The sequence below is a fragment of the Hippocampus zosterae genome, chromosome 5, assembly GCF_025434085.1.
Source record: "Hippocampus zosterae strain Florida chromosome 5, ASM2543408v3, whole genome shotgun sequence".
NCBI lineage: Eukaryota > Metazoa > Chordata > Actinopteri > Syngnathiformes > Syngnathidae > Hippocampus > Hippocampus zosterae.
Window position 1 is genome coordinate 3,013,169 of NC_067455.1, and position 25,916 is coordinate 3,039,084.

Sequence of the window (25,916 nt, forward strand, 5' to 3'; positions counted from 1 at the left end):
TCCACCCATTTGATGCACGCATCCTCTCGCACAAATGCGACAGTATGCACAATGAGTATGTTTTACTTCTTAGCATTCTCTTTGATTGTGTTGATACAACTCGGTACTCGTTTTCTTTCCTAACAACAGTGAGCGTGAAAAGTCTGCAAGTGTGTTTTTCATCAGTGATGGCGGCAAGCGAATGTGTAATGATGACCATCGGACAGCAAACAACTAATTGCGACGCAAGAAAACTATTTGGCTGCTCAGGCAATGCAGTACCTCTAAAATGCCACCGGGTGACAGTGCCACGAGGCAAACACCTCATCGTTCCTTCTTGTTTGAGCATCCTAAGCAGTTTTACTTTATTGTAGTTGTATTTATATTGCTTTGGGAGTGAGAAACTTCTCTTTTATATGTGACAACGTACAAAAACATTGCCCGGGCAAAAAAAGGATTTTACAATGGTGGTGTGTGTGTGTGTGTGTACATATATACATACACACACATATATATTTACATATATATGAGGGAGAGGGGCGGCCCGGTAGCCCAGTGGTTAGCACGTCGGCTTCACAGTGCAGTGGTACCGGGTTCGATTCCAGCTCCGGCCTCCCTGTGTGGAGTTTGCATGTTCTCCCCGGGCCTGCGTGGGTTTTCTCCGGGTGCTCCGGTTTCCTCCCACATTCCAAAAATATGCATGGCAGGCTGATTGAACACTCTAAATTGTCCCTAGGTGTGAGTGTGAGCGTGGATGGTTGTTCGTCTATGTGTGCCCTGCGATTGGCTGGCAACCGATTCAGGGTGTCCCCCGCCTACTGCCCGGAGACAGCTGGGATGGGCTCCAGCACCCCCCGCGACCCTAGTGAGGATCAAGCGGTACGGAAGATGAATGAATGAATGAGAGAGAGAGAAAATATCACATTTTGTGTTTATTAAGTCATGAAAAAATATATATTAAATTTGATGTTTTATTGCATGTAAAAAACTCTTATTTTTAGAAACGATATATAAATACGTATGCACGCAGATACTTTATATGCAGATTTTAAAAAAACATTCTAACATTCTTTCAGGTATTCAAATGTGTTTACTTTTTTATTGCTTACAAATAATGATGCTTTTGAATAGAAACAAAATGTATTGCTACTTTGGTAGTCACAATCCAGTTTCAGTCCTTTAATGCTTATCATCACATGTTGCACTTTAACCCCCCCACCCCCCAAAAAAATCTGTTTCATGCAGTAATTGATCTTATTATCTTAGGTAATGCATATAATGTCAGGCAGGCTTGGCAAATCTATGGCTTGCGGTCCATTTACCTTTTCCATTTGTGCGCAGAAACACCAAATCTTAACTCACAAATGCTCCGAGCACATCATCACAATGTCTCCAAGCCTGCCTCTCAGGTGGCTTATTCACAGCGGCGGCGCTGAGATAAGTTAATTGCGTTGCATGCTGGGGTTTTAGCCTTTAAGCAGCACCGTGGTTTCCCTTATCGGGACTCAACCCCCTACCCCCATCCAAATGCACTGGCATCATTATAGCCTGTATTATTAAAAGTGGTAGAGAGGGGGTGGGGGGGGGGGGGGGACAAAAATCGATACAGGATACCTTTTGCAGCGCTAGTGAAAACGAGGGAGATGGTGGGGAGGGGAGAGAAGGGGGCAGGGGATGGCTGTGGGGTGGGGTGGGGGGGGGGTTGTGGTGGGTGGTGATGTGTTAGTAGTAGCGGCTCCTGAGCTGCCTCAGTGTTGCAGGCAGCCTGGTGTGGCAGATCGCTACAATCGTGCAAGGGAGGCGGGTCGAGTGAGCTGGCTGCTGCATACCGGGAGGGGTCGGGGGGGGGGGCTTTCCCCAAAAAAATAGAAAAAAGAAAAACAAAACAAAACAAATAAGACTCGAATGAGACACACACACAGGCGGATGGACGAAGTGTAAGTTGTTTTTCCCTCGGGTCGATCTCCCCGTTGTTTGTTGTTTATCTATCGATTGATTGCGTTTTAATTACAGGGGGAAGAGGGGCGGAGGGGCGGAGATTCGGGGACGAGCGCTCGACTGTACTGTGTGCTTGTACGTGCGCGCCCTCGGGTGCGTGCGCGCCTTTTAATTAACAAACCGGTGCATTTCTCTCCGTTTTTTTTAAAAAAAAGCTAGCTAAAAACTAATGTATTTCGAAGTAAACGTACGCCAAATAAATAGCTCCGAGCCAAATATAACCACACAGTAAGACTTTATCTCCAAGTGTAATTATTACCGACACGAATGCTGTTTTCGTGTCGTCTTTTGTCTTTATTCAAGCTAATAACCAAAGCTAACCCTCTTAGCGCGCTAGCGACTGTTTTTACGCCTTTTTATAATATTGGCGTCACGGGATTCACCTCCAGGGGCCTCCATGTTAGTCGCCCCCCCAAAAAACAGTCCTCTTTGTCTCGACCCAACTTTTGCTCTCGTCTATCCGTCTGTGTGGCGTCCTAACAGGTTCTATGCACATTCACGCCGACTTAAGTCAATAAAAGTGCCGAGGGAGGGCTTCATGTGTACGCACCAAGCGGCGAGCCTTCCACGCCGAACCGCCTCCCGAAGCAGCGCCGAGACTCCGGCGGGGACCGAGCTCGCCCCGGCTCCTCCGCATTCGCAGCCGAACCCAAAGAAAGAAGCCCAAGCCGGAGGAAGATCATGTTTGTCCCCCTGCCAGTGCCGTTCGTCTTTCAAAGAGCTGCTCCGGACCTCAGCGCCTGGCGTCTCAAGTCCCCCCTGGCTCTCCGCTCCAACTCCGGTAAGACGTGTTGACTTCTCTCCCCCCACCCTCCACCCACCTGCCAATCCAACCCTCCCCGCGTTTGTGACATCTCCGCCCCGCCTCGGTGGCTCCCTCGATCGCTTCCTTTCTTCTTTCCTTCCATCCTTTCGCCTCTCCCGGTGAAGCGTGCCCGTGCTTTCCCTCTCCTCCACTGCCTCAGCCTCCGTGTCTCTCCCCGACTAGACTCTCGGCAGGCAGGGAATATTCATGCCAACTTATCGATCCTCACGGAGATCGATTCCTCGGGCCGCTGGAAGCGAGCGTGAGGGGGAGATAGGAGAAGTGGAGCTCGGAGGAGTAAAGAGAGAGCAGCAAATGTCCTCTTTGCCCCTTTTTATATTATGTTCCGCTTAATATAACACTTCGCGGGTGATTTTGTACACTTTGTGTGCAAGCTGTAGTCAACATTTTGGTTTGATGGGTGATGGCATCCTCGCTTTTGGTCCCCGCGGTGCTGTTGGGAAGTAACGCCGGGGATGAAAGCATTGAAGCGGCTCGAGTCAGGTGGTGATGGTGGTGGTAGTAGGTTGGAGCTCCGTGAAAGGGAAATATGGGGGAGAAGTCAACGAGTGTGTCCTTTTTTTTGTCCCCCCCCCCCCCCCTTAGCTATGCATGCATTCATAAATTCATTCTTTTGAATGTATGAAAAAAATGTTTTATGCATTTAAAGAGAGTTTTTGACTGTCAACTGAAGTCTCTAAATTATCCAAGCCCTATGATTGGCCGACGACAAGCTCAGAGTGTATACCTCCCCCCCCACCTTTTCCTTTCCTCCCGCCTCAAAATCACTGGGTGCCTCCAGCTCACCTTTGACCATGAATGAAGATTTTAGAAAATGCTTGTCGTTGCTTTCCGCGAATTGATAGCGACCCGGATCCAATGCTCCCATACCCTTGTATGGCCTACACATTGACACATCGTAGGTTGCGCACCCCTTTACAATAGCGCGAGCATTGCAGGGGGGTTGGTTTACGACGGTCCCAACTTCAAACATTTGAAGGTGTTCGGATATGTTGTCATGCGACAGAAGGCCTCTTTGGTGACTGCCACACTTGCTGCTTTCCAGTTGATTGTGTTATATTTATTATCTATCGTGTTTTTCTCAGACATGTTTACCGTAAATGACTTTTGGAGGTGACAAACAGTGCAGAGGCGTAACAATGTGGTCACATTGCAGAAGGCACGCTCAGTTACTGCCGTAATTAGCTTTTTGTTTATGTCCCAGAAGTATATTTCAGACAAATATTTTCAATAGTGACGACAATTTGAGGTGATGATTTTTTTTTTTTTGCTCACATGGCACAAGAAATCATGCTGAATTACCAACATATTGTTTTCCGTTAGATTGGTTTAAATTCATGAATGAAAGTGCTTTTCGTGTACAAATATGCCGTTGGTGTGACACAGGAAAAGCAGAATAACTGCCCTGCATGCTGTTTTTCCTTTTCTGGTTTTATATTTATGTCCCGTGAGTTATTTTCCGCCAGATTTAGTGCAATTATGACATTTCAAGGTTATTAAAAGGTCACAAAGTGAGTAAATAGTAGAACAACTTCCTCACTGTTTTTCTTTATTATGCATTTATGGCATAGAAGTGTTTTTATTCAAAGTATTTACTGTCGTCCTGATTTCACTACCGCATTAAAATGCTCACTGAGCCCTCGGTGTGCAGGTGTAACACAGTAATGGTGAAAAAAATGCAAGCCAGATAGGCTGGGGGGCTCTTAAAGGGCCAGGCACACCCCGCCCCATCATCCCACCCAAATATGACAGCTCACCTCTCATTTCCAAATCACTTCAAGCATATTTGAGTCGGAGAGCGCCGGGCATCTCCAACGTTCCTGCACACACTCAGTCAGCGGTGCACGGCGTGTGACAGTGATGAGATAGCTGGGGGTGGGATGATGGTTTTGGGGGTGGGGGGTGTGGTGTAGGAAAGCCCCAGAAGGAGGCGAAAGGAGCAAAACCAAGGAAGGAGGAGACATTTTGGCCCTGAAAAATTGCGAATGTCAGAAGGAGATAAAAAATAAAATAAAAGCAGGTTGAGAGAGAGCGAGATGACAAGGTGAAAAATGAGGACGCGATGGAAAACCTCGTTTGAGCTGGAGAGGTGAGAGGAGAGCGACGGGTGAGCCGTAACGTTGCCGCGGCCTGCGTCTGGCCCGACATTGGAATAATCGGGCCAAGCGATGCCATGTAGATGACGGGATAAAAATGATTCACAAAGCCATGTTGAGTCTGTCACGGACAACAAGTGGCTGGTCGTTGTCGCTGAGCAGCGGTGGAAAAATGGAGGCCTTTGGGGGCTCTTGATTCGAGCGCCCACTTGACTCATTTCTTTGCCCGGTAGTGACTCCTTGACTCCTTTGACTCTGAGCTCTGCAGGTTCAGGGGGATCACGCCGGAGAGCGCTTGACTCGGCCACACCTGAGCCTTCACAACCCCCCACCCCCACCCCCACCACTCGACGCTCCACCTGTGTTTTCACTCTCTTTCATGCCTGAATGGGCCTCGAGCATGGCCACCCGAACATCCATGTTGAACTTTTTTTTTTTTTTTCCCCCACCTGGTCAGCTTTAACTGATCCAACCTTTTGTTCCATTTTTAATGGCATTGTCGAATGTGTAGTCGAGTGCTTTGCGGAGCCATCAGCATTAAGCGCGGTATGAAAGTTTAATGGGGAAACGGCGGGTTTCCCGCACGGCGCGGGACCCGATGATGATGATATGATGGGACGTCACAGACCTTAGATCAGTTCATTTCAACTATGCGCCTTCTGTCACACCCCATTAAGCGCCATCTTCTACCATCCACCTTTCAATGCCCCCATACTGTGCATACATGCTAACATTTGTGGGTCGTTCACAGCTCGCAACAGCTCACCGTGCTCTTGTCGCTGGATGAGCAGGCCCCAGAAATCCCTTTTCTAACCTTCCAGAAGGAGCTACTTAGTGATTTGGAGAGTCCAGCTGAGGTGATGTATGCCCAAAAACGTCCATTTTGTGTGGAATACCTGCTTCGGATATTTTAGGCCTGCCTTTTGGGCATTTTGTGTTTTATGGTGAGGCATCTTAACGCCTTCATCCAAATAAAAATTCCATTTTCATTGAGCATCACTCATCTGTCATGGAAACCGTCGATTGGTCCAATTCATACTTGATTCTCAAGTCAAGACTGTTTGTCGGTCCACAAGACAAGTGTTGAAAATAGTTTGAGAACTGAAACAATACTGTGTTGAATAATCACTTATTTTTATTTTTTTTTAAAACTTTTCGGTGTTACTTGCAATCGGCCTGACGGTGGCGCTAGTTCAAATTTTGTTGCAATCGGATAACATTTAGAAAAGGTGGTCATTGATGGACCCCGAGCCAAAGGAATCCTGAAATGTCCGCTTCAAACCGATCTGAGCCACTTTCTGTCTCTTTTTGGTAAGGGTTTTCGAGTCTTTTTTTTGGGGGGGGGGGTCTACGCATGATAGACATACCAAATTTCCATGTTGCCAAATGAAACTGGCACCAGAGTTTTGCAATTTTGCTCAAATGGGGCGAAATTTGGTGTGTTTGTTTGTTGCGAAAGCCGTCAGAGATGAATCTGCTTTAACACTTTCATGCACCCTGTAACCCGATAACATGATAAGCTATCCACTGTAGTAACCGCTGTCCCTGAAAAAAAAAAAAAGACATTTCGCGCAGCAATGCTCAGTATTCAGCATTTGGTGTATTGTTGCCCCGTTTTTGTTCTTAAATTTAATACGGCCCCTCGGAGCACTTTGGAAAAAAGCTTCCCTTCCCCAGTTTTCGACAGAGGATCAATTCCACGCACGCATCCATCTCTCGGCGATGCATGGCATGATGCCACTTGTGCCCACTCTGCGTGGATTTGTGTCCGGGCGAGAGCGCACGTGGGCGAATGAACGGACGACAGAGTGAGGTGGAGTGGGGAGGGCCACGTGCCAGTCGCGGTGTTAACATGATTGCAAATGACAAAATGTCAACCTGGGTTTGTTAGCGACATAATGGGGAATCAATAGACGTGAAAAAGATGTCAATACTACATGCTTTATTGCATTACGCTACCTCTCTCCTTCTCCGTAAGCCACTCCTCTCGCCCTCGCTTCCCCCCCCCCCGCCGTCTCGCTCGCATGTCACAATACGATTCTCTCGCTGCTACAATTAGATTGCGAAATATGACTACGGGAGCAGAATGATGGCGGAATGCTCCGCTGGCTAATGAGCTTTTGGTTCTGCTCTTTGCGTACATTAGGACGGTATATCGACGCACTGCCGGAGGCCAGACTTGCTGATGTACGGTTCAACTCGTCCGCATCCATCTTCCACTTTTCAAGATGATGTATTGCGTTTTTTCCCCCACATGTTTAGAGTTGGAACTTGCCGTTGTTTGCATTCACGTCTGCAGGTATAACGTGGATCATATTAAATATTTATATTATCATATTTTGAGATCATTATATTAGTTGATGGTGTTTATTTTGCTTGTTTTTTATCCATGCTTGTATAGTTTTTCCCGACATGCGAAACTGCCGACTGGGGCCGAACGGCTTATTTTTTTCTTTTCTTTTTAATGAAGATCCCAATTCTATTTGGCAGAATAAAATAGAGATAACTGTTGAATTAATCGACTGATTTTATTGATTAATCTGCCAGGCCCCAATGCTGTACTTGCTGCTTTAGTTCACATCTGTATTAGAGGGTGGCACTTTTTTTGGGAATCTCGTGAGATAAAAAGTTGATGGGGGGCGGGGGGTATTATCCAGTCAAGGGGGGGAAAAAGCCCCGGACAGGTGCGCAGTCGTTTTTAATGTAGCTGACCTCCAAACGGGAGTGGGAGCCAATTTGAACGGGTACAATTTGAGTGAGTCGCGGCAGAATTTTTTTAAATTTTTATTTTCGGTCGGCATGGGATTTTTTTTTTCTGTGGGATTGGGATGGGACTGAAATGAAAATCCACTCCCGTGTCAGCCTCTAATCAGCATGCCCGTCAATCGATGATGGATGGCCTGTTTTTAGTTCATTCATAAACGCCGCCGTGTGGACGAAGACTATTTGTTGCTACGATGCTGCTGACGAATCTCGCTGCTGTTCGCATTCACTTTTGTCCATCGAGTGCCATTCAACAGGCTTTCGAAATCCCTTCTAACGCCGTCTGCATTGACCCTCTTAACGGACTTGCGCAGTTACCCAATAGCTCGCCGAACACGCCTGGAGGGGGGGGAATGTTTGGCGCCGCCATGTGGGGCTAATGCACTATTAATGCTGATGAGGTCCCACAGCTCATTAGCGGCGGCGAGCGTTATTGAGTTTCTCCAGACCACACACGCGTGCGTGCGCGCATCAACCACTAGCATATTTATAACCACGACCAAGCAGTGACCTTTCGCGCAAATACTTCACTCGCAAAGAGAGACGCGCCGCATCCGAATTGTGCAAACGCGCAGCGCGACGCCTCCTGCGGTTGCATTAGTAGTACGCGCGCGAGCAGTAATTTTGCTTGGCCACATCCAGTGAAATACAGCCCAGCATTAGTCCTAATCACAGGCCGGGTGAGCAGGCCACTTAATCAGACCTATCACCTGAAGAGCAGACGCACCGGCCTGTAAATGGACTCTGTCTGTGTGTGTGTGTGTGTGTGTGGTTGCAGGCAGTTAATCAACACGTTAGCAGGAATCAACACATTCCAAGCGCCCGCCTCCATTCCCGGTATTGATTTATAGCTTTTCTTTCCGTTGCCGTCTCTCGCCTTCACTCACATCCAGATGACGTCTACGTGCGGCGAACTGGAGCATACTTGACCTCGAAAGGGGCTGGGGGGTGGGGGCATCGTCCTATTTTGTGTGTGTGTGTGTGGATGCCTGGTTGGCGATGACCCGGCCTGATCAGGACTTGGAGTGTGGGCTTCGCCACATGCTACCAATCAGAGGCTGGAAAACCAGCTTTTGAGCTCCTGCTGGTTATTGACCACTCGCTTAGTTGACTTTGGTGCTTGTTGCCGTCCCCTCGGGAATGCGTGGGAAGCAGGGTTATGCTAGAACAAATTTCATGACTATGAACTGGTGTCCAAGTGGTTCTTTTATCCATCCATCCATCCGTTTTCCGAACCGCTTGATCCTCACTAGGGTCACGGGGGGTGCTGGAGCCTATCCCAGCTGTCTTCGGGCAGTAGGCGGGGGACACCCTGAATCAGTTGCCAGCCAATCGCAGGGCACACAGAGACGAACAACCATCCACGCCCACATTCACACCTAGGGACAATTTTAGAGTGTTCAATCAGCCTGCCACGCATGTTTTTGGAATGTGGGAGGAAACCGGAGCACCCGGAGAAAACCCACGCAGGCCCGGGGAGAACATGCAAACTCCACACAGGGAGGCCGGAGCTGGAATCGAACCCGGTACCTCTGCACTGTGAAGCCGACATGCTAACCACTGGACTACTGGGCAGCCTGGTTCTTTTATTTTTTTTACTAATTTTTATTTCTTCCTTGTCGCATTTTGACTGTCTGAGTTTTCACTTTCCCGGCGTTTACCAACATTTAGGACGTACTTGTCGTGACTGATGGCAAGTCGCTTTTGGATGGTTTGGGTTAGAGCTCCGACAGTTGAGTTTTGGCCCGGATTACAAAACGGGAGACTGCTGGATGACATTTAATCATCCGCCGTGTGATTTATTTATTCATGTATTTTTGAATTACTAAGCCTGATATTTGGCGCCATTGACAATCTGTCTTTTAGCCGTGGTGAATATGAAAGCACGCCACAAAGTACCTCAGGAGGAATATATGAATATAAAATGTTTTGTAACTTGCTTTCACCTGTCTGGTACACCTGGTTAAAAATTCTGTGCCAGCGTGAAAAATCAAAAGGCACCCGACTTCCGATGCTCAAAATGTCAATGAGACAACCCTTCAACTTAAAAGCTGTAATTGTCCGATTGTCTCTTTCGGCCATTCACCGTGTGTATTTCTGTCGTACCTGACCGCCAAATTGTCGAAAAAGCGGTCTCCAACCTCCTTTTCGGCAGGAGGCCTCTGTTCTGAAATTAATCTGCCGTACTCGACCACCTTCTCGCCCGCTAATTCTCGTTCTTGCTCAGGCTCTCTCGCGTCCTGGCGTCCTTTTTTCGGCTGTTGTCACCTCTGGGGAACATTATTCACCGGGATACATGCGTTTAGCGGTTTTGGGGAGTATTCAGGTTCTAGTTTCAGCTTGAACTTGTCAGATATCGTCAAAGCATCACTCCAGCAGCATCCACATTCTCCCTGTCGGAGGGACTTCATTTGTTTCTTCATAACAAAAGCTGAAGGTCCCGCACGGTCGGTTTGCCGACAGCGCGCTCATAAACGTGCCAACAATCAGTTTTACTAGCCTCATGTCTATTTTTTGAGGGGGGTGAGGTGGGGCGGGGGCTTGGGGGGTCAGGGGGGGGTTGTTGATTGCAGCAGGCTGTCACCTCTGGCACCCCACTCATGTGCAAGTACATTTAGCTAATAAAAAAGACCAATAAAACCCAGAGGTTTGATTGGGTGTCTCCCCTTCGCCCGGCAGAGCGGACGGCTAAATAAAGCGTCCCCCCCACCCCCACCCCCACCCCCGCCCCCATTTCATTTAGCTGATAAAATTTATGGTAATGAGGGTGTCCTATTAACCTCTGGGTTTCCACTGCTGTCCTTCACGGTGAGGGTGGATGCGAGTCGTGCTCGGTGATCGTAGCGAAGGTAGCTCATGTTCTCTCTCTTGAGAGAACGTGCGTGCGCGCACACACACACTCACACACACGCACACACACACAATGTCCTCACTTGTCAAAAATGTCCTCACTACGTTGGTCTTATAATCACAGTGGTCCTCACAAGAATAGTCATACAAACACACACACACACACACACACACACACACACACACACACACACACACACACACACTAAATAACCCCCCCCAAAGCAGCTCAGGCCTTTTGAGAGCGTTGACTACATGTTTAATCTCCCTCCCCTCGTCATTCTGCTGTTTCTTTATCCCCTCTGTCCTTCCTGCTCTCCAACCTCCTTTTCGGCAGGAGGCCTCTGTTCTGAAATTAATCTGCCGTACTCGACCACCTTCTCGCCCGCTAATTCTCTTGCTCAGCCTCTCTCGCGTCCTGGCGTCCTTTTTGTCGGCTGTTGCTAACCTTGCTTTGAACCCCCCCCCCCACCCCCCACAATTTAAGCAGGGGGACACACAGATCCGGCGTATGATAATCAAATGAGCGTTGTCATTGTTCTTGTCGTGTGTGTGGTGTACTTGGAGATGACCACACAGTGGTCATCTCCAAGTTAAGTTTTGATACTGACTAACGTTCGTAGCCAAAATCGAGAAGGCACGATTTGGCTGCTTGACTTGTAAGACGCAGCATTGGCACCCGTCTAGTCGTTAGTTTAGCGTTACTGTTCATTTACTTGACATTGGATTTTTTTGAGAATTTTGTGAAATTGCTAATAAGGCTTTTGTTTTTGTTTTTGTTTTTTTGGTCCGGCGAGTGTCCAGTTGAGGCATTCACAAGTACGGCCCACTAAACGATACCGGTAGAATTCAGTTTTTAGTGCTTCGGGTGATTGTGTGCCATGCGATACTGTAGATTTCTTGTGACTTATGTGTCTTGGCGAAGTAAAACTTGGGAATTAGATAAGCACCTGGCGTGACTTAGAGTATACAATATGTGTTAGTCTGATGCTATCTCTGAAGGTGATTATTGTTGGTTTGACAAACGATGTGACGCAGACAAAAGGTGGAACACTTTCATCTTTTGCTGCTAGTATGAAAGTAGCTGTCGAAGGATTTGTCCAATTGGAAGCGACTGCATGTTGCTGTTACTTGCCATTCCCAGGCACCGATACTTTAGGCCTAACAAAAAAAAAATTATTCAATAATCATCAAGTTAAGTTCTCTTAGGCAGTAGTTTTGACGCTGGATTGCGTCAGATTGAGCCAACGGCAAATGATCAAGAAAATTTTTTTTTTTTTCCGTCATTGCGGAAAATGATATTTTATATATCCAAAGTAGTTGAGGTATCGCTACTCTTACACTTTATTGGTGAATTTGTATTTATTAGTATTTTTTTTTTTTTTTTTTTTTACAAATCTGTCTTAGTGGGGGCTTTTTTGACATTGGTATCAGTCTGTATGTGTGAAACTTTTCAAAATCAATTACATTTTTTTTTATAGGAGAATCCTGTGTCAGTCCAAACACTTTCGGTTTTGAGGTTGCAAACAGTGGCGTAAGAATATGTGGTAACGCAGACCTTTTTTTTTTTTTTTTTAAATGCGCTTGTTTTGTATTCCTGGCTTGGAAGTGTTTTTCCACACAACTATTGCAAGCATCACTCGGTGGTCTACGCCGTCTTCCCACAAAACAAGCGTGCGCATTTGAGATTCGCTGTGGCTGCCGTTAAAATGCAATGGCGTTGTTGGCATTGTCATGTTTTTTTTTTCTTTTTCTTTCACCGTTTCACCCGCCCCCCTGCTCTATCCAACAAAACCATATCGACACGCTATAGGGTTAGATGCATGTATGTATCAAAAGTAGGAGGGGCGGCACTCCCTCCCGCTTCTGTACAAGGGCTGCACCCCTCCGTCCCTTTGTGTGCTTGTAAAGAGGAACAAGAGAAGGAGGCACAGTTGAGGGAAGGCGGGGGGCGGGGGTGGGGGGGGCATCCAAGGAATGACTAAGTGACCTCTCTCCTCTCTTTTGACATGCTCATGTTCTGTCCGTTTTCCCGTGGCCCCTCCCTTTCCTCCCTCTTTCATCCTATTTCGTTCCCCCCTTTTTTCAGCCTGGTTAAGTCGCCATGGCTGTTGGCCTCTCGCGTGTCCCGTCTTTTCCCTCCCTCCGCCGTAGCCCCGCGTCCTCCACAGTAGCCGTCTGCTTGCCAAAGTGTCTGTAAGACGCATTAAGGCCCCATAAAAGCCTAGTTTGTGGTGGCACCGGTCCGAAGTAGTGTACAAAAGTGACTTGAAATGAGCCGGTGATTACCCCCGAACACGGGAGAGAGGTGGCAGCTTTTTGCGCCGCTCTCTTAAAAGAAAATGGAAGAGGAAACTAATATTTGTTTGTCTCTCCCAAAGAGCTAAAAAGCCGAGCTGAGTGCAGGCGTGGCGACGCAAAGTTACAAACTCCAAATTTTCCTCCACCAGCGTCCACCGCCCTCCCTTCGCCGTCACCCCTCCGTCTAATTGGCCACATGCTGCCTTGAGTGACAAGTGTAATCATCAGTCAAATTATAAGTGGGGGGGCGAGGGTTGCAGGAAAAAGGGGAACAGCAGAAGGTGGTTTGGGGGTTGAAAGGAAGTGCTTTGATCAAACATAAAGATGGAGGGCCGGGAGTCCAAACAGACGGAGCTACATGGAAACCTGCTGTCCGCACACCTGCTGCTTCGCCGTGCGGCAACATTAGCAGCGCGTATCGCTAATGGCACAAAGTGTATTGATTGGCTTTCTCATGTAAATGGCATTGAACTTGGCCTCGGCGCTTTCTCACGACGCCGACCAGCACGAGCGGGCGAACAAAATAGAATAGGACGTGTCGAATCACTTTACGATTGGGAAATTTACCGCAGTTCTAGGTTAGATAAGCTCTCAATAGCACGGGGTGGGGGATGAGGGGTTGTGGGGGGGGGGGGGTAGTTGCACATTTTGACATTGTGTCCTTTCCTGTGTCGTTTGTGGAGTGCGACTCGTCCCTTATCTTATGAGCATATTTGAGAAAAAGACGTACGCTATTTTCACCACACAATGAGTCGTGAGTCACAAGAGAAGGGACGGAGCGGCAAAAAAAACAAAAAAAAAAAAACAAATCCTGAAAACCGACGCAGCCAGTTTGTAAAATGTCCTCGCTGCCTCCGTCGCCTCCCCCCGGACCATCTTTGCGCGACACCTGCTCATTTTCCTCTCCCGCCGCAACACTCCTCTCCGTTGCACGTACTTCAAATCATTGCGCTCTGTTTCTCTTCTCCTTTGTGAATTGTGCCAATCCGACTTAACTATCACTTTCGCAGCATGAAATCTCGACCGGAGTCTCAAGTACGTTGATTTTACATGATAGAAGTAAACATGTTGGCCAGTGCATTTACACATTTAACCTAACAAGACCATGCGCGCAAGTGGTCCGATGTTTACGGCAGTATTGACATAGCAGGATTTCGAAATTACCGCCGTACGTACTGTTATTCATTTGAACTATTTTCTATTTATAGCCTACTGGTATTATTTTCCATACAAAAACAAAAGTTGCCCTAACTCTGAATAAGCATTATTGTAAGTTACGATATGTAGTTATGAGTGAGAACGGGAACGGCAATTATAAATGCCGCACCATAACAATTTTACAAACACCGAAGTTGCTGAAAAATGCAGATAAACATTAAATGTGCGCTTTCCGTGAAAAAAAAAACAAAACGGGGCTCTGGAGGAGGGAAACTGCTGTTCCATTTCAATTTGGAGGCACTTTGTTAGTGAGAGCAGACGCTATCGCTCGCCGGCGCGCTAACGAGGTTTTACAGTAATTAGGAGTGCTGATGAAGCACTTGGATTCCTCGGCCGCGGCGGCGCGCTCATTAGCGGCCAGCTCGCCGCGGCCTCAGTCACATCCTATTAGGCGGCTCAGTGTACACTTTGAATCGGGAGCCAGAGATTAAGCAGAGATGAAAATACGCACACACACACTACTAAATTGGCTAAAGTCCACAATGCTCTCCCTACTATAAAAAGTTTGTTGACGAAAACTCCTCCTTTAAGTACGGCTTTAAAAAAAAAAAATCAACTAATTAGAGTGTTACATGGCGCGTGAAGTTTCTCCTCCGAAAAGTCGTGATTTACAAGTCACTTTTAAGAACACTAAAAGACGAGTACTGTGAGGAAACGCTGTCAGACATCACATGCCACCCCACCAAGCCACGCCCCTTAAAGGCACAACAGGATGTCATACATCATGTTAGACATGTTGTGCTTGCAATGAGTTTTTTTGTGTACAAAATACATTGACAATGCCGGAAGAAGTGTATTTTAATGAGTTGTAATATTTTTTAAAGCGTGTAGAGCTTTTATTTTGAAAACTTTTTTCAATCAGTCTCTCTATTGCAGAGTTGGAGATGGAATGTATCCCTCCCCGACGATGAACAGGCTTTCGCTAAATTGTCTTTTCTTTGTTCAAGCTGATTTTTGTTGACCTTGGAAGGGTTTTGCCGCTTCTTTCGTAACATGAGCGCCTCTTGCTGTGCGTCTCGTTCCCCCCCTCTCTTGCTGCTTTTTGTGTGATGGAGTGATTATTGAGGACGTGACTCCCGTGTTTAACGCCGATTGATGAAGTCCGCCTTTGTCCGTCTGCGCTAACCTATCGCAACCGGGACAGCGCTTATAGCAAAATCAATACGCGCAAGTCGAAGAGCGACCCAGCCATCGAGAGGCCGGGATCAGTAGCTCATGCTCGTGCTCATACTCGTGCATGTGTGTGTGTGTGTATGTGTGTATACTGTAGGTAGATAAAGCCGGAAGACCAGAAGTGGGAACGGGTATGACCCGGAAGGGAATTTGAACACTTGACCCCCCCTCGCCCCCCGCTGCTGCTAGAGTGTTACAGCTGCGGCATAAATCAGCGCATTCATATTAATGATTGCACGAGTCGAGGGGAGCTCCATGTATGTGCATGTGCGTGATTGAGCATTTCCTGCACAGTAGTGAGAAATCACACAATTGTTCTCCAAATATTTATTTGACTGTTTTCTATTTACGACAATATGTATGTTCATCTCGCTACAGTACGCAAGCAAGATTTAGCTGACCCGCAAAATAATTTCTTTTCCACTCGATGGCAATTAACCCGAGGAAGAATGTTAACATTTAAACGAAAACGATGAAAATAAATTAAAAACGAGGCTTCAAAGCTGTGCGCAATCAAGCCTTTGTTTTTGTTCTCCGATGCTGTAACCGTTTCTGATGAATGCGTTGAACCCAGCCTTACTCGGCTCACTCTCAATCTACTATCTCTACTATTACCTGGGAAAATGATGCCATGTTGTATAGCATCTTGCGTATGCCGACACATAACTACACGTTTGAGCCACCAAAATATGCCGTGGAACTATGTGATGCACTAAAGCTGCCACACAGTATGAAAACTTCACCCTGTCCCCTTTTTTTGTATTATTATTATTATTATTATTTTATAATATAATATTTTTATAAAATTTTATAATATATTTTGTTGCCTTAACCTCCTCTCTGCAACGTGCGCACACTCGTGTCTGATAACGACGCACTCTAAAGCTGACACGCATGAGTTGATTTTTGGAATTTGATTTTGGGGAGGGGGAGCTGGTTAGCTAGCCAACTACACTTTGCAAATTGTGATGGATAAGTTAATAGCGGAGGAAGGGGCGACTTCTGCCAAAGTAGGTCACCACTTATGCAAAAAAAATAAAATAATAATAATAATAATCTGGAAAACTTAAAAACAATTAGCGCTACATCTCCACAGTTGAGTATTTCTGTCTTAGCCCGTTTTCCGCACTTATCTTCATACATGTGCAATGTATTTACAAAACAAATCTCTTCATTGTGCGAGGTTATTAAAAATACGTCTCAGCTCAAAAATGGGGGAATACCGGTTTGAGCGGAAAACCTGCGAGTGCAAAGATGACTGGCGGCCGAAGAGGGGACACGGAGAAGGAAGAGAGTAGTCGAGGGAAGGGGGTTGTGTGAGAGAAGCACAGCTGGGAAATGAGAAATGCAACCCCCCCCCCCCTGCCATCCATCCTTCTATCCATCCCTGCACCTTAAACACACACACACACACACACACACACACACATCGGATTCCCATCTCTTTATCCTCCCCTCAGGAAAGAAGGGATGGCAGTGAGATAGGAAGAGACGAAGAAGGGGACAGATAGTCGCATTAAAATTCATGCTTCCCTCCCTCCCTCCCTCCCTCCCTGGCTACTATTTATTTATTTCCCCCTGCTGAAAATCAATAGTGTTTACTATGAATGAGTGCAAGAGTGGACAACAGTGGTGCCAGGGGGACAGAGAGACAGACGGAAGAAGAAGAAGAGGAGGAAGAGGAGGCTGGGGTGACTTTATTGCAGCGGGCAGAAACACCAGAGGCCAAGGTTAAAGACCAGCTGGGGCAGTGAGACAGAACAAGAGACGCACTAAGTAAATTCAGCTGTCTTGTAAAACAGACAGAGTGCTCCCGTAAATGCATATCGCGCCAACGGGCTATCATAATCACGGCATATGAATCACAGTCCAAACCCGCCTTGTAATTACCCGCCCCCCCCCCCCGTTGATAGCCCAACTTTACCGCATGCGCCTCGGCCGCCCTTCGCGAGCGATCGAGATGTGCGCCTTTTTTTTTTTTCTTCCAAATAACCGTAACAGCCAAACAGCACTCGCATGCAAACGCACCATAGAGCGGCTTTCCTGATTGATATCTAAAAAACTTTCAAAAGTTGGGGACGTTAAGACCGGAAAACACACACACACACACACACACACACCTCCTCCCCATAGTGGAACATTTATGTTGCCCCCTCACCCCGCCCACACACACACACATAAGTGTCAGCAAATAGTTTTTTTTGTCTCCCTCCTTGTTTTTGTTTTGCGGTCACGCTCTCACTGTTGAGAGTAATGTATGTGACGCTCATACGTGGCCCTTGTCCTTGCGCATGGTGAGCTGAGTGGGGGTGGGGGGGGGGTTGGTGCGATGCGGTATACATTCAGGCATCTCATGCATTATGGAAAGTGCAGGTGAGCGAGAGCGCGTGGCCGCTACGTGCCCAAGGTTCACGGCCAATGTCGGCCGCGGCCCTTTTTGGTCATTAGCATAGCATCACCATTTCAAATCGGACTGTCAAAAGCCGACGCATGTTTTATTCAGCCACCGATATTGATCACGTTATGCATACATACAAATCCATGCCGCGCAACACCCCGAGCCGGCCCCCTTTGACATGCTAACGATGCCTCTCGCTTGCATAACCGCGGCTGAGGTAGATTATGAAGTATCTCGAAGCAAAGTATTTCCACATGCGCCACATGAGGCGTTTTGAAAAGTAAATTTCGTCTTTGCATTCAGAGGCTGTCAATTGTGTGTAGAAGCAACCGGTGGCTTTAACATCTCTCGTGCATTTCGGCTAGGCCTGGGCAATTCGTCCAAATGTAACCGTGGTCATCGAAGAAAAAGTTCCTACATTGTGAAAGCACCGCGTGAATGCACGACACACAGAAAGAATTACACACATAAAAAAAATAACAATACAATAAAAAAAAAAGCCTCCTCCTCCAATGGACAAAATTTTACACACATGGTTTTCTCTTCAGATTGATTGTCGCCCAAACGTTGTCGAGGTCATACCGCGGTTGCTAATTCCCCGCCCGCCCTCCAAATCCACTCTTGCAACGTCTTGTATGCCGACGACCTCCGTCCGCCTACGCCCATTAAGAGCCGACACATCACTTTAAGAGCTTTTCTTTGTCCATCAACATGTTTACCCTCTGTCAATATTCCTCTCTGTGTTAACTCCACTTTTCTTTCACTCGGGGTTATTGTTAACCGTAGCGGCTGCGCTAAATCTCCCGGAGCTTTTGCGAGGTCACAGTAGACGGGTGGGGAGGCAAATGTAGCCATGATGAAGCGTGCGTTCTTGGCCCACGATTCCCCCAATGAGACACGAGGAAGGTAAATGACTTGTCCTTCCTATTAAGGCTTTGATCAACCCTTCCTTAACCGACCGTCTTAATTTAAAACCCTCGGATTTCTTTTTTTTGTCGCTCCCATTGAACGTTTTTTTTTTTTTTTGGTCCAGCCGTCTCCGTCTGGTGCTGTTCCCTTAGCGACAGTTTCCAAGGTGCCCATTGCCAAGGCCATCGGGGTCCAGTGATGTCACACATGCATAACTCCACACCTATAATACTACTCTCCCCCTCCTGTGCGCACCCCCCCCCCCAAAAAAAAAGAACCCAAAATAAAACAAAAACACCTTTTAAAGATCGATCCCCCACGTGAAATGTGCCAATTATGAGTCAGAATCTCTCAAGAAGCAATGACTGGAAAGATACAGGAAGTCGTCTATTTTGGTCCAAAGTGGCCGCTTTTTGGTAATTTTGGCCACTTCCTGGCAGGGGTTCTACAAAAGCAAATTTGCTTGAGCCATTTTGTTAGATTGCTACAAAACTACCCGGTGAACCAGACAGACCAGCTGAATGATGAGGTCTATTTTCTTCTTGATTGTAATTACCGCTGGTCAGAGCAGAGGTGCAAATTTTGTATTCAATGAATGCGCAAATATTAACATATTTATATAAGTCTATAAGTCAACTCGGGCCCTAAAATCCTTTTTACTTGACATCGAATTTAGTCGTCGAAAGCGGAGACGTCCAGGCAGAGGTCTTTCAAAAGAAAAAAAAAATGTCCATTTGCTGCAAAATTTACAATTGAACTATAAAGACCAGACAAAGGTTGACACTTAATTGTGAGCAATTTCACTGATTGCGTTCGGCTGCAGCACGGGAGCAAAGTTTGTCGTAAAATAAAACCAAAAAAAAGCCCAGACTCACAAAGTCAAAACTGGATCAAAAGCCCCACTTGAATTTTTGGACAATTCATCCCTGTCCGCTTTAATTAAGAACATGAAATGAAGGAAACTTATGAGGATTTGTGGTTTTCCTTCTTGCGTGGGGGCACCTGATGCACCGATTTCCTCCCTCGAAGTTTAGTTTGCGATTCTTTTTTTTTGTCTCCCCAGCAATGACCCCTTATCTTCTCCCCGTCAGTGTAACCTCCCTCTGTCCGCAGTGTACACGACGCTCTACATCTGCTCCATGTTTAAAAGGTCATTTGTCAAATCTGACATTCTCTGCCCTTACCAAAGGTTTCCTCAATATCCCGTCTACCGCACCCCATCTCCCCTAAATCAGAATTTATGTTTCTCATCTGTTTGTTTGGCTTTCGTACAAACCCTTCCTGACAATACATCTCTCTTCGGTGCCACAACATATCAGGAGAAATTGAACTGAATTCTATCATTGTGTAATGTCCAATACACTACAATATGTACAATATGTGCTCCCCAGTGTGCCTTTGTGCGCGTGTGTTTAGGTGGCCTCGGTAGTGGAGTCGATGCTTTCTAAAAATGTCACTTGTAGCTGGGAGATTCATCGCACACTCGCGCACATTTTGAAGTCGGACTTCGGTAAGGGTGCATGTGTTTAGTGCAGTTTTTGCGCGTTAGCGGAGAAAAATCAAGATGGTGGATTCCGTGTGGGTAAAGAGAAGAGCGCTCACCTTTTTTTTTTCCATCTAGATTTTCTTTACTGCCTCCCACGCGAAACTGCAAATGCACACACAAACACACGCTGTGCGTCATTTGAACTGTGATGATAATCATCAAGCATTCATGTCAAAATACGCACATTTTACAAGAATGTTTGGTTTACGACTGCAAGAAATTTCACACCAGTCTAATATCCATCCATCCATCCATTTTCCGAACCGCTTGATCCTCACGAGGGTCGCGGGGGGTGCTGGAGCCTATCCCAGCCGTCTTCGGGCAGTAGGCGGGGGACACCCTGAATTGGTTGCCAGCCAATCGCAGGGCACACACTGACGAACAACCAACCACGCCCACACTCACACCTAGGGACAATTTAGAGCGTCCAATCAGCCTTCCATGCATGTTTTTTGAATGTGGGAGGAAACTGGAGCACCCGGAGAAAACCCACACAGGCCTGGGGAGAACATGCAAACTCTACACAAGGAGGCCGGAGCTGGAATCGAACCCGGTACCTCTGCACTATGAAGCCGACGTGCTAACCACTGGACTACCGGGCCGCCACCAGTCTAATAATCTTTCAATAAATCATTTTTAAACTGCATGTCCTTAAAAAGTTCGAAAATGGCGACCGCGAATTGAATCGATTTGTGTAATTGAATTTACCAGTAAATTTTCCCGTAGATTAGATTCTGGATGTATTCTAGTTAGATGAGGGTTTGCGTGGCAGTGAAAGAAAGTGAGCGGCACCGTCGAGAGATATTTTGGTCCAAAGAGAGATTACCATCAAAAAGGAGTCCAAGGTTGCAACAGTGAGAGGAGGCAGGACGGGGTTGAGTTGTCGCTAGTGAGGTTAAAGTTGATGCCTGTTTATGTGAGCGAGGATGAAGAGGACCAAGCACAGAGCCTTGGGGGACACCATGAGACCAGGGAGCAGTGGAGGAGGAGCTGTTGTTGATGTGGACGAATTGTTTCCTGTCTGTGAGATATCAGTGAAGCCAGGTTGAGGACATTGTGATGTGATTGCAGGCGAGAGACTTAGGATGGAGTGGTTGGAGCAAAACATGCTCGTATTCAGTCAAAGGAAATATATTGTTAAAGTGTTCTCTGTGTGTGTGTGTGTGTGTGTGTGTGCGTGCATGTTTGTGTGTATTTATTTGCTTTGAATTGTGGGCAAAACAATTCTGTAACCCTGCAGCAGACTGAGTCACTTACCTGAGTTCTTTGTTTGTCTGCATAACTGTTGTGCTGCCCCCTTGGTGGGCTGTATAAAACTTTTTTTAAAAATTATTTTTCCTGTGTCGCTGTTCCGCATAAACATGAGGGAAAAAAAGATGGCTAGGATCCTCTGCAAATTTGCTGGAACAGAAGCTCTGACCTTTACCTGCCTTTGCATTTTACATCGTACTGTAGGCACTACACCTCCTCCAATTAATCAGCTAGGATGAAGAAATGGCCCGCCTGGAATACACACCTGCCCAAATGGCCGTTATTGCTTTGAACCGTGACATTTGATCTCCCACCATGTGTGATGCTAGGCGCCGCCGGCAGAGCTTTAATGGAATCTGTAAAGCTGATGTTGAGAATTGTGATTGGACGCCAACAAGTATTATTTAGCGCCATTTGTACAAATCAACATCTCCACCTTTTCTCCAAATGAGCACTGGCCACTTGCTGCGGTTGAGTAACGGATGAGTGACAGCGTAATATACGTTATTAAAGTTGTTTGCAAAGCATCGTTTTGTACAAGTTGCCATGATTGTGAATGGAGGCAATGTCGCTCTCAGCTGCTGTGACAGTTGGGGAGTGGAGTGGAGGAGGCGGGGGCCGGGGGGGGACAGGGAGGGGGGGGGGGGCATTGGCAGGCTTTTTGAATGACTGTTCGCTTCCGTAGACAAATCAATGCTAAAGAGTGACGTTATTTCCAAGCTAATGCCGTGTGTTCTTTCCGATCGTGCTCCCACTTCGATTTTTATCGCACCTTCCTTCAACTTTGCTTCAGGAACCGTTTCTATTTCTTTGTTTGTCGTAATACGTGTCTTTTATCTCTGTCAACGCTTCCTCCCGATTGGTCCGTGTCTCCTCTAACCACCGCCATCCTCCCTCCTCTTGCCCGCTATTGATCCAGTCATAGTTTTCTCAGTCTTCACAGCGCCGGGCCGCTCTAATCAATACAGATAATTGTCTGCTCTCTCCCGATGCCAAACATAGCCTCTACCTCTCCCCTTGCTCTCCCTTTTTTTGTCAATGAACCCCGGTGTTTTCTTCCTCTGCCCCACCCTTGCGGACGGGAATTCCCGCTCCCCTAATGACGGGAGATAACCTGCTTTCTTTACCGATTTTTTTTCTCCCCCCCCCCCCCCCCCCGACCCCTCCCCGCCCGCCACACCGCAACCTCCCTTCCCTCCCTCGTTCATCGATTACCGTGAGAGTCTGGGACCGGCCCGAACGCCCTACAGATGTAAACACGCTCACTGCTGATGTTGTGGTTGAGTTGCGGTTTGGCCACGGACACCCCCCCCCCCCCCTCTCTCCCACATTACAGCTGTCACCCACTTAAGATAAATAAACGCCTCACCTCTGGTAGACACCAGTGATGATTTCATCAACACTTTTGTTTACGTCATTGCAACCGGACTGTTCTGGTTTTCTAAGAATGCGTTTCGCCTCTCATGCGAGCGGGCTTTCTGGAACATGATCAAACGGTCTGCAAAAATCCAAATGTATCAATGTGTTTAAAAAAAACTTCCCGGTTGAGGAAACAAAACACACCACTACGTTCAACTGGAGGAAATATGTCCACGTACTACGTCCTGTCCATGCCTTTAAAACATGGTAGCCAGAGCTGCAGTTAAGTAGAGGTCAATTAAAGGCTTTCACATGGACACTCAAGTAAACAGTACACCCGATTGCACTGTGAAGTCATATTGTGTCTGTACATGTGTAATCCTGTGTGTTTAATAATGCATCCAGCTCACAAGGGCCTGCAGGTATTTGTGTGTGTGTGTGTGTGTGTGTGTTAGTCTCTGTTGTATACTCTATCGCTGGAACTGCAAGTTAAACCGCGCAAGCAATATCAATGCTGATGTATATAAAGAAATAAAGAGCCGAGATCCTCGTGTTTGTGTGTGTGTGTGTGTCTGGTGTTTACTCAAATCTCTCATATCCATTCACATCTGCTGCAAGTGATGTGCTTCTGCGCTTGGTCTTTTCCACAAGGGGACTAAGTGAGATGGAAACAGCGAAGCACTTATCGGCCACGATGTCGCTCACAATGGAATGATTTGCTCCCGTATGAGAAAACGGGAGGGAGGGCAACTGCCAATCATTCTCGTTTGAACTCAAAGGTATACGCGGGGTTGTGTGTGTGTGTGTTTTTTTTTTCTTTTCTTCTTTTTGTCACGGTAGCCGCTTTCACACCGAGACCTCGCAAAATTGGCAATTGGTAATAGAGGACCTGGCGTTATCCACTTTTGCCTTTTTTTTATACAGTTACCGATTCATATGTCTCACCGAAAATTGCCTGGCGGACTTTGTCCGTCATGTTCCTTGTTGGTGTCGTTTACACAGAACAACAACGTGGTTGGGGGGAAAAAGGTGCAAGTGTGTGATCTGTAGCTTCTTCCGCACAGATAATCTGCAAAATTGCAGGAACGAAAGACGCAGCGTTGATGTCTTTGCCTTTTTTTTTACCACAACCCTTTTCACAGGACTTCTCACAGTCATCGCATAAAAGAGCCTTTTTGCATTCCATGTAAAAATCAAAATTTTCCCAGTTTTGAAATCACCAGTAATCACCAGAAAGAGAGAAAAAGTGGGGGGAAGTTGACTTTGCGATTTTCCACCTTCTCAGGTGATATCAGATGCCGGATCTTCTGTTACGACTCTGCTAGGGCTGGGCGATATGTCCTAAAATTTGGATCACATTAACAATTGAATAAAAATGTTGGCGTAAAAATAACGGAGGAGTTTCTGAATGGGTTTATACGGTAGAAATACAACAAAAAATGAAAACAAAGGTATATCATTTTGTTGCTCGATGTGTTGTTAGTAATAACGATACTTTTTTTTTTATGTCTGCGCGTAGAAACTTCAAACCCGTATCGCACTGAGCGGCAAATGCTTGCTCATGTTGGCAAACGCGAGGACTGTTTTTGAAAAAAAAAAAAAATTATATATTTTTTACAATTTTCAACAATTTTCAATATGTTCAAAATTGAATAGCGACAAGAAAAACTGTTTGCAACCTTTAAAACGGTTTGCAAATGAAGGAGACTTGGTATGACCGCGTTTAGCCACATTAGCTAGCCGACCGTGCTCATGCGGAGAAAATTAGCTTAGCGTGGAGCATTCCCCCAGTATTTTCCTGGGAAAGCAGGGAGGATGGAGTGACCCTTCTAGATTTGTTTTTTGAACCGGACCTAGTTCAAAATGATGCCGTCAGACCTGAGTGAAGCCAGTTTCACCCTGAAAGAGATAAAAGCATGTCATCAACATGTGTTATTGGGATTGTTTGGTCGAGTCCAAATCTATACTACGAGACAAATTTACAGCATCAATATATTGCATACCCTTTCTGATGACTATAAAAGGGTGCTTCTGGTACGTTGGTGACTGTATGTTGTTATCTGGAGACTTTTTCAAGCAGAAATCCTGCAAAATTGCACTAACGGATGATACTGCATTCATCCCCCTTTGCCTTTTTATCCAGCAAAGCGGGACACGGAAAGAGACCTCAGATAAACATTATCCCCTTTTACCCAGCCAAAGCCAACATTTCTACGCCGTTTTCCTTCTCTGGGCCGCTTATATAAAAAGGCAAAAGAGCAGAAACTCGGGCACAAAGTCCACAAAGCTATTTTTCCACCTTCCGAGTATCAAAGTCGTTAACGGAGGTGAAAAAGTCAAAGGTCAAAGGCAAACGTGGCTCAATGGCAGGTCCATTTTGGAGACGTGAGTTTCCGTCCCAGGCAAAATGAATTTCACATCCCTTATTCATTGCGTTTGGTAGCTGGGCCTTCAGCGGGGACTTGGCCTTTTTCTTAATCCACCTTTTAATACGACCACAATTATTGAATTCATCAATATGAGACTTGAAATCTGTTTGGACACAAAAAGTTTCAACACACGAATCACGACCGTTGGAAATAAATTCATCCAGTTTAATTGAACAAGTAATACGTACATTCGATTTAGGCTCGAAATGTAGGTCACTGCTTCTCAGTTTGTTTTTAGGCCAGCAGAGAATGTCTGATCGTCCACCGACTGACCCCTTCGCACCCGCCTCTGTTACTGCGGTACTCCTTCTGAAGGCAGAAAAAAAATTGCTCGTCGGAAGCGAGATGAAAAGTAGTCTTATGTTTGTCTGCGATAGTGTGTTATCTATGTGATTGCCCGCATTGCATGTGTGTGTTTGTTTAAGAAACTAAGGTTTACCCACGGGCTCGAAAGGGGCCAGCAGCAGGCTGGACAGTGGAGGGCGATGGGTGGCGGTGTGTGTGTGTGGCGGGGGGGGGGGGGGGGGGGGGGTGGTATTATTGTCGTTTGCCGCCGCCGGGAGTTTTGGAATAGGGGAGACAGCAGGGGATCCTCTTCTCCCCTTCATCCCTCTTGGGAGTTGAACCGTCAACCCCCTAACCTTCCTCTAGCCCTCTGGTCATGGACTTGAACTCTGTCATGGCCCCCACCCTCTCTCCTCCTGATGGACAATCTGTTCTCCTCCCTGGCTGTGCATACCATTAACGGATAAACAGCCCGTGTGTGTGTGTGTGTGAGTGTGTCCACGCATCGGTCAAATATTTGGTCGGTTGGCTCTGG

At 46.6% G+C, this 25,916-nt stretch overlaps 1 protein-coding gene across 6 annotated transcripts in view; it reads left to right on the forward strand.

The window, feature by feature from the left end:
• The window catches only part of pou2f2a (POU class 2 homeobox 2a), a 78,637-nt gene that overhangs the window by 23,406 nt on the left and 29,315 nt on the right, over window positions 1-25,916 (forward strand). For 2 of the 6 annotated variants that reach the window (XM_052065056.1, XM_052065062.1), the window contains exon 1: window positions 887-2,758. The exons of 1 other annotated variant lie outside the window; for it this stretch is intronic. In XM_052065056.1, the coding sequence (XP_051921016.1) occupies window positions 2,659-2,758 (100 nt within the window). In that variant the 5' untranslated portion in view covers window positions 887-2,658. Of the gene's footprint in view, window positions 1-886; window positions 2,759-25,916 lie in introns of those variants that run through there. 3 more of the 6 variants (XM_052065058.1, XM_052065061.1, XM_052065057.1) reach the window with 2 other exon arrangements.